General features: G+C 42.9%; 2 protein-coding genes across 2 annotated transcripts in view; one reads left to right on the plus strand and one right to left on the minus strand.

Annotated features, from left to right (window-relative positions):
- The first annotated feature begins 607 nt into the window (after window positions 1-607).
- Window positions 608-3,657, plus strand: nanog (nanog homeobox). The gene is made up of 4 exons (XM_058638471.1): window positions 608-1,182; window positions 1,636-2,030; window positions 2,126-2,266; window positions 2,968-3,657. Exons 1-4 carry the CDS (start codon window positions 762-764, stop codon window positions 3,283-3,285), a joined length of 1,275 nt encoding a protein of 424 aa, XP_058494454.1. The 5' UTR covers window positions 608-761; the 3' UTR covers window positions 3,286-3,657.
- Window positions 3,658-3,926: 269 nt separating this feature from the next.
- Window positions 3,927-9,370, minus strand: part of tm9sf1 (transmembrane 9 superfamily member 1) — an 8,051-nt gene continuing 2,607 nt past the window's right edge. The window contains exons 2-9 of the mRNA XM_058640167.1: window positions 9,313-9,370; window positions 8,834-8,965; window positions 8,009-8,131; window positions 7,512-7,870; window positions 6,664-6,818; window positions 6,282-6,467; window positions 5,365-5,638; window positions 3,927-4,930 (exon numbers count right to left, since the gene is read on the minus strand). The exon at window positions 9,313-9,370 is cut by the window's right edge and continues 157 nt beyond it. Of these exons, the coding sequence (XP_058496150.1) occupies window positions 4,537-4,930; window positions 5,365-5,638; window positions 6,282-6,467; window positions 6,664-6,818; window positions 7,512-7,870; window positions 8,009-8,131; window positions 8,834-8,965; window positions 9,313-9,370 (1,681 nt within the window). The 3' untranslated portion in view covers window positions 3,927-4,536. The remainder of the gene's footprint in view (window positions 4,931-5,364; window positions 5,639-6,281; window positions 6,468-6,663; window positions 6,819-7,511; window positions 7,871-8,008; window positions 8,132-8,833; window positions 8,966-9,312) is intronic.

Here is a 9,370-nt window from a genome sequence, read left to right on the forward strand (position 1 = left end):
TTTTCTGGGAATTGCTGCTGTGTTGGCAATAAACTGAACATATTTGGTTTGTGGACAAAATGAGACATTCAAGGACATGGTCATATTGTATTTTGATATTCATATTTTATGCCTCAAACAATTAAACAGTTAAAACCAAATAATATAAACCATACTGAAAATTCAAGCAAAGGAAAATCATTTAAAAATGACATTGTGTACACTACATTCTCAATTTTAGGTATTTTTAAAATATGGGTTCACTTCAACAAGGACGGCTTTACCTCATGTCTTCAAGCATTAAACATTTTAAAATTTAAGGTCACTTCAGTAATGCAGACTCATTTAAAAATAATAGTTTGTTCATTAACTTTAGGTCACCAATCAAACGTTTTGAGTTTTTCGCTGATACATTTTAAAAGGCAGGTTCATTCAGTGACGCCGGGATCATTTAAAATGATACTTTGTACATTTAAGTCTTTAGGTTACTTGAAAGTTCTCATTTTGAAAACATTGGTGGCCAATAAAATGTTCCCTCCTGTGGAGATTGGTTCAAATCCAAACACCACCCACCTTCGTGTGCACACCCACGCGCCTCTCTATAAACAGGCCGACCGAGAGCTCGTGTCAGTGTAAGGTTGATTGGCCTGCGTCCATCTGTTCACCAGGTCATGTGGTTTCGTCCCGTATTTTTTTTTTTTTAATATATATTAACAAAACTTGACCGTGTCTTTGTTTGTTTTTTACTCATTTAATTGCGACACTGTAACCTTACTGACAAAATGACGGACTGGAAGACGCAGATAAGTTACAACTACAACCCTTCTTACCATGCGTATGCGTACGGCCTGGTGTACCAGCCCGGGTCCGAGCAGAACCACGGGAACCACCTGAGCTGCTGGAGCGAGGCCGGTGTCACGGACCTGAGCAACTACAACCCCGGGGTCACGCAGGCCTACTACGCCAATACCGCCAGAGTCCGGGAGGAGTCTCCACCCGGCAGCCCGGAGCAGCACGCCGTGAGCGGCCATCACCCCCACCACCACTACCCGGGTTCAGGTGTCGTTTACCTGGGTGACACACAAACAGGTCGCCTGCTCCTGTCCAGACCTCACCGAGCTGCTGCCTACGACTCCCGGGAGAATGAGGTCGAGAGAGTCCGCAGTGACTCAACCAGTGACTCTGAGGCGCACACATCACCAGGTATGAAGCCCGGAGTCTCTGACCACTGCAGGGACGATTTACCTGAAACAACTTATGTGTAACTATTTATTTTATTATTTCACTTCAGTAGGAGTACATCTGCAGATAACACGTGACAGAACGGGCATTGGAGGGGTATGGGTAAAAACCCACACGAGGCCTTACTCATGTTTTTACACGAAAATTATTGTTTTAACACAAAAATACAGGGAACAATTCTATTTTTTTTTTTTTATATACGAAAACGATTATTTTAATACGAAAATATCGGGAAAAGCCCCCTCCAAAAAACAATAATCACAATATAACACTATTGTATTATGGATAATTCATTCCAACAAGTTGCCAAATACATTTGCACAAACTTTTCCTTTTTATTTAATTATTATTATTTTGGGTGACAGTAGCTGTTTTTTTTAAAATGTGCTAAGTCCCTGTCACTTCCACACACAGATTCATGGAGTTCCAGCAGTAGCAACGGCAGAGAGGATGGTCTGCCTCGGACAGATCCTGCTACCTGGGCAAAGAAAGAGCGGGACAGTGATGTGATCAACAGCCGGAGTCCCATAGCCACCAAGGACGCCTCCAGCCCTCTCCTAGAGGAGCCACAGAACTTTGCCATATTAGGCAGTCGGGTCGCAAACAATGTCACCTCTGTGCAGCAGTCACCTGTAACTGCCCCCAATAAGCCAAGCACTACTGCTGTGAGTAATCCCAAAATAAAGGTGCGTGCAGCCTTTTCCGAGAGTCAGATGAACACTCTCATCCAGCGCTTCAGTGTTCAAAGGTACCTCACCCCGGCTGAGATGAAGAACGTGGGGGAACTGACGGGACTGACCTACAAACAGGTGAGGGGGGGGTTGTGTTCACTTCACCGGTAGTGTGTGAGTGTCACTAAACAAAAAGACGGTGTGCTGATCAGCTGGAACTTCATCTTTTGTAGGTGAAGACATGGTTTCAAAACAGGAGGATGAAGCTGAGGAGGCACCAGAAAGACACCAGCTGGGTGTCCGAGCGCTACACCGCTAAAGACGGCTCCGCCCCTGGAGCTGTATACGCCAACCTCCCCCCACATATCCCACCTGTAAGTACATACAATTTGGTGTCTGTGCACATACAGTAAATCCAAGTTTATGTATATTATTTTGCAACCCTTCCATAACTTAAATACTTTAGTCCAATTTTTAAAATCTTTTGGAGCCAAATATAACCTTTTGATTTTTAAATTACTGTTAACTACATGAAATCTGGCCACATTTTATACTCTGTCCACAACTTAATTGAGCATAAAAAGTAATTTAATGTTTGGCTTTGTTTTAGCACAAGATTACTTAAAAATTTAAAATATAATTCTTTTTTTTTTTTACATATATTCTAAGCCCAAAGGTGCTAAACATCAGTTGTCCAAAAACTGTCCTCAGCTACTGAGCTACACTTCTCATTTTGTCTCATTGAGTTTTGTTATGATCAGTTTTATCATTGCCATTAAAGAGAACTTAAGGCATGATTCATTTTACAGCCCCATTTGATTCCAAAGAAACCCTTTTCATTCATTGAATTTTTATGGCCTCTCATGACCCACTTGCAGTACCTGCATGGCCCACTGGGGAGCATACCTCACACTTTGGGAGTCATTGGTTGTGACTTGAATTGAACAAGAACTGTGATTCACTGGATTGTGCAGAACATATTGTCCTTGATACTGGGATCAGGACGAAGGTTCATGACTTTAAAACTGAGATTCGTTAAAGTATAAATGATGAATTTTTTTTTTGTTTCTTTCAGTATCGAGGAGAGGCCCCGGCCCAGTTCAAAGAGCACTACAACCAGCACATGATGGAGGCGGCCTATAAGAAGACCGCCCCACAGAACCTGGCCTTCTATCTGGCCATGAACAACGCCGCCAGCTCTGCTGGCTACGCCTCCTGGCCCACCGCCTCATCCCAGACCGCAGTGCACGGCAGGCCGCAGGCAGCCGGCTGGCCCATGCCCCCGAGCGCCAGCCATTACGAATACAACCCCAATGCATTCAACGCGTCCACTGTAAATAACAGCGGACTTGATACCAGCTTAACCAAAGACGAGGAGCCTGTTAACAGTTGAACGCCGCCACAGCACACATCGCCTGCCTCTGACTCAATGTTTGAGTTGTGCACATGAGCTTTTCTCTACACGTTACCTGCCGAGTCCCGGTCCCCCTCTGAATTACTTACCAGTATTTTATCAATTGACTGAGGTGGGTTTTAACCAGCTGTGTGTACATACACCCTGTTCATATTCCATTTCAAATGTATTCTACATTTTTATCTTGAAGTTCTATTTTTATATGCAACTATTTAATGTGTTGGTGTATTCTGTGGACAAGGTGATCCAGACTTTGTATTATACTCCTTGTGTTTTTTGGAGCTGTTTTAGGGGAGAAGTCTTGACACATTTTTGGGGTTTTTTTCCTTGATAAATACAAGTTCAATTTGACTCATTTGTCTGTTTCCTTGAGTATTGTTCCTTTGGCATATTGATATAATTATGCTAGTATTTAGGGTATAATTGTGTTCCGTAAATGGTTGCTATTGGCAGCAGACCATCCTCTAAAATTGGCAGCAGACCATCCTCTAATGCCGTGTAAACGAGAGCAAGACCAACAGGGACATCCAAAATAAAAGCAATAGCTTGTGTTCTCTGCCAATACAATTTAGTGATCAATATACAAATGGGTAAAAGATCAGCCCAGGGATTTCTGCTGGTAATTTTGTATTAAAAAGCACTTTATTGAAAAGACATTATTTACAATAGAACCAAAACTCATTGGGGACCAAAACATACAGAAACTATATTGCTCCCACCACCAACACTTGCTCTACAAGGCATATAATGTTATCTTATCCACCGCTGGGCCACATCCAGCTTAACTGGGCCAGTGCAAATGTACTTATTAGCCTGACACATGTGAGTGTTTAAGTGCCAGTAATAGTTTAATGCTACAGGATGAAATTGGTGTGTGTGTCCACGGTCTCCGTGGACAACCGGAATATTGGGAGTGAATTAAGATCCTGCCAAAACCAGAGCTGCTGATGCCACAATGCATCATAATGATTATCAACTAAATCAAGCATGATGGAAATATCCATCTCTACAATTTTCCCTTTATTTGTCCATCAAAATAAACAGTCTCATACAGTATTCCTGTAGTGAAATCATGTCAAATCAAAGTAAAGGCCCCATTTTCTCCTCACATTGACCCAAAACAGGCATAAGTGTTTGTACGACTGAACGAACAGGAGAGGAGGGAGAAGATTGTCCATGTGTGTTAAGAGGACCTTCGCATGTACAGTTGTGCAAGTATTTAACGTCTAGTCAGTCCATCTTGAGGCTATGGTAGATGTATCGAATGAACGCCAGCGAGGCCCAGAAAGACACGCTGCCCAGCATGAGCGAGAAGACGAGCGCCGTGAGCAGAGAGTAGCCAAAGAACTCGGTGCTCTGAACCATGCCGCTCATCGACGACCGGTTCCGGTAGTAGAAGACGGAGTAGACGAAGATGAAGAGGCCAGTGGAGCCGGTGCTCAGCACACTCCTCCACCACCACTGGTAGTCTTCGCCTGACAGAAGGAAATAGGTGAGGGCCACCGAGATGCAAGCGCCCACGGAGAGGAGGATGGCGAAGACACACAGCAGGATGCCATAAAGAGTGTAGTGCTCTCTGCCCCAAACGGTGGCAAAGATGTAGTACAGCTCCACTGAGATGGCACTGTGAGGAAAAACAGATGGAGAAGATAAACTTTTTATCAATATAGTACTAGTACAGTGTACAAAAAACACAAAATAGCTCACTGATAAAAATAAAGAAAATATAGTGGGTGTTTTACTTCCTGTTTTTAAGTCTTGCTTAAAACTCAGTGAATGGATTTGCAAATAGTAACACACTACATATTTAACATTTTCATGATTTAAATCCATGAAATTCTCCTTCAAAGCATCTCTATATAAAACAGAATCTCCCTATCAACCGTTAGGAAACATTAGCAGAAGTCATAAGCTGAGCATTTCTACTAAAATAGCTTTGATACGAGTGCTGAAATTTGAGGCCTTAATGCCTCACATGCTAATTCTATCCTATCCCTTTTCACCTCTCTGCACTAAGACTACACATTATGAAGAGAAGAAGAATCAAAAGCAGTTCACCTGAACGGCAGGAAGCCGCCGATGGCCATGTGTACGGCCGTGTGTTTGTACCAGGGCTGTGTGGGGATTTGTCGGGCAATGTTGCGAGTGCGGCACGGCGCCTGGAAGCTACCCGCCCGGTTCTTTCCCACGATGCCTCCGATGACCGTGAGCGGGAAGCCCACCATCACCCAGGCGGCCAGCAGCAGAAGCACTGTGGTGGCCGGTAGAGCCTGAGTGGAGCCGCACCACCAGTGGACTGAGTTCACGATGCTCCACGTCATGAAAAGAGGAGCTGCGGGATTGAACGCATTCATTGTTTTGCATTATTCATTCATTCGTCATCTACTGAGGGTCGCGGGGCCTGCTGGTGCTAATCCCAGCTGACATTGGGCGAAAGGCGGGGTATACACTGGGCAGGTTGCAATTTATCTTTTTCCCCAACAACTTCCTGAACTCCTGCCCTTTCATGAAGGAGAATGAAAAAATAATAAGCAGCGCAACCTTGAGTGTTTCGCAGGAAATGGAGACTTTTCTTAATACACCAATGATGCTCTATTGTACCCATGCAGGCTAATTCTCTATAAAAGCTGTAAGGCAATCAGACCTGGGAATCTTTTTTTTTTGTTTCTTTCTAAAAAAATAAAAAATCAGTAAGAACAAAAACAGCGCTGTAAAGAAACACTAGCCAAGAGAGATGGCCAGCATCCTGACCTTGACAACATGTATTATGAAGAAAGAATAACAATTATTTTCATAGATATGTTTTATTTCCATACTGATCAGTTTCAAATAAAACATGGACGAGAAAGTTGCAGGAGAAATAGATAGATATATAATTAAAGTTCACTGTACTAATCTGAATTATTGATAGACACGCCGCTTTTACAACCACACAGTGAAGAGAGACTACAAAACCTTTTTGTGGTCAGACTCACCTGAGAAGAGACACGAGGTGAGGATGATGTTCCACACCCAGCGCTGACCGCTCATCTGTGTGTAGAAGCTGCAAGAGACGTAGCCCGACACGCAGCTGGTCAGAGCGTACAGGACGATGGCCGCCGAGTTGATGGCGCCGTGGCGGTGCACGTTGAACATTCCTAACAGGGCCATGAGGATGATCCCTGTGGCACAGAAGAGACAGGAGGGTGAATCACGAGCGGATCGCTCCAAGTTCAGATCTTACGGTGTCCTCTCATTCCATCAAAGGGTGGTTTAAGGACGCATGTGTCCACATTCCTGATTTATGCATTTTAGGTGTAAACCGTCCTACCCAATCCACATGTGATTTTACAGACGCTGCTGTCTTCATGCGCTCACCTGTGGCAAGTGTCAGGAACTGAGCCCCCACTCCCAGTACAGCACACAGCAGGCTCTTGTAAGGGGGAAACCTGAAAACATCAGTGTGTATGATCTTCCAGCCGTTGTCTCCCTGGTCCAGGTCATCACAGCCTCCGTCCTCCTCCACATTGTATCTGCAGGTGAGATAAGAGTGTTGTCACCCAGGAAGTTATAATCCCCCACACGGGAAGACCACAGAAAACTCTCCTTTACATTTATAAACTACTGTGAGCAATAAAAATCCAAAATAGTTTTTGTGAAATTAAATAAAATCCTCCAAATGCAAGGCACTAAGGAATATTGACCAACAGACTGGAAGATAACCAAAAGTCAACATCACTGACAGGAGCTTAAAATATCTGTTGTTTTAAGGATTGACTTTTAAACTGTATTCCTCAATTTTAAAGCCCTGAGCCAACATTTAACCCCTGTCTCTGCTCCCTCAGAGCCTCATACACCTCTTTACTGGTTGTTCCTTGATCTATGCTGAAACACAAAAAGGTGCCTGACCTTTTTTTTTTGGATAATCCCAGAGTGTAGAAAAATCTGCTTGGAGAAATCAGGGCTGCAAATTGTGTTGCCATTTTTGAATCTGAAAACTAAGCAATTTGAATGACTTTACTTCTGTTATACGTTTCTTTTAACTTGATTATTCCTTCCATGCCATCTTTTTTTTTATTGTCATTATTGTTCATTTACCTTTGCTTTGTATTTTTGACATTAATCATTGTAGAGCATTTTAGAGCTGCGTTTTAAATTATTATTACTATACATATTACCACATTTCTTGAGACCTTTTACCATCAACAGCTACTTTATTTACAGACCTGGCAAAGTCATTCTTGAGGACACGCATGAGGATGATGATGACGAAGCCCAGCAGCAGCACCACCAGCACCAGGGAGTTGATGATGGACAGCCAGTGAATCTCCAGTGTTTTGGGGAAGAACGAGTAATCTCTGAGCCGTTCGGCTCGCCGCTTGTAAGTCAGTTGGGACTCGAACCAGTGCACACTGTAGGTGTGAGTGACAGTCAGGCTTCCTCCACCCAAGCCCACTCCACCCACTACTGCGCCCGCCCCCTCCTCCAGGGGAACAGGTTTGACATCTTTTACTGAGACATTAGCAAAAATCACAGAGTCACCGTTGTACTCGATGTTGAAGTCAAGGTGTGTCCACAAACCGACCTGGTGTGAGAGGTCGAGACAATAGAGAAGAAAAAAAAGAAAGGGAGATAAGACGGATGACAATGCACAACGTGGTTTAGCTTCTACATCTGGTGCACATATTTCAGTCCACTTCACATACAAGCACAACAGCTTTACCTTATGGCTGTGAGGCAGAAAGCCACTCTCTTCTATGTATCCCACAAACCCCCAGATGGGGATGTCATCCATGACAAATTCAAAGTAGTACAGCTCCTCAATGGCTTCTCGAAGCTGGTCCACCTAATGCACACATACACACAGGGCAGAGCATGAACAACATCCTGTGTACTGATACTATTACAACCAGATACCATATAACAACCAGTACAACAAGTCTTTCTTTAAATATCAGAGTAAAAGATTAGTTTGATTTGTTTCTGAATCTCAAATTCAAATACACAGATAATAACATAAGGTCCCTTATATGACATTTGTGAGGTAATTTTACATGAATGACATTAGAATAGGCAACACAATGTCATAAAAGGATAAGCCCCTTAAGAGGAACCATCTTGTTTTTAAAGGGTTCCTTACTGCAAAACACAACACATTTACTTTAACATGAGCCATGCAAGTTCCTCCCTCACCCATAAACTTCGCTTATTAATGTTTTACATAAACATACATAGATGCAAATCCAGGTAGTTAAACCCATGTGTAAACATAAATAAAAGTATACAAACATGAGTGTGAACATGCATCGATGAATACTGTACACATACATGGGATTAGGAGGAGGTTAATGTGCCAAAAGAGATGCCTTAAAGACAATGAAAGGAGGTGAAAGAGCTGAAAGCACTGCTGCTGCTCCTATTTCCAGACTAAAGACACACTATACAAATAATAATACCTTATTTCTGTCCACAAAGTCCAAACAGAGGCAGAATATGAACACTGCAGATTTAAGTTCAAACCTTTTCCTACTCAGTTAAAAATAAATACCTGTTTCTCTGACAGTGTCAGTTGACAAAGAGGTTTTTTCTCCACATTCTCTCGGAAACGGATGTGATATAATGACTCGGCCATTCTGTCACCGTCCAACACTTCTCCTAGACTCAGTGACTTGTGGTTTACCTGAGGAAGAAGTGTTTAAAACAAAGGCAGCACAAAGCATTAACTGGTCATACATCTGCGTGTACGTAAATAACTGCAGTCACACATTGTCACTGCATGCTTCCTCTTAAAGAACCATATTGTTTAATGGTGGGTAATAACTTTTTATTGTTGTGACTGTGGGTGAAATCAACACCTGTAATTTCTCAAGACTACACAGGCAAGAAGAAAGATAATCACATTAATAAAAGAGATCCCTGCCATTACCTTGCAAGTACCTTATTAAGTTTAGTAGCATGACAAACGTTATACATGAACGTGTGTTCTGTGTGTTTGAACAACCCAAGAACACAGGATTTAGGACTGACCTTCTCTGGCCTGCACACAGGCAGGGTGTAGTAGTGATATGTCTCCTGGGGGTTATGA

This window comes from Solea solea, chromosome 1, assembly GCF_958295425.1.
Source record: "Solea solea chromosome 1, fSolSol10.1, whole genome shotgun sequence".
Lineage (NCBI taxonomy): Eukaryota > Metazoa > Chordata > Actinopteri > Pleuronectiformes > Soleidae > Solea > Solea solea.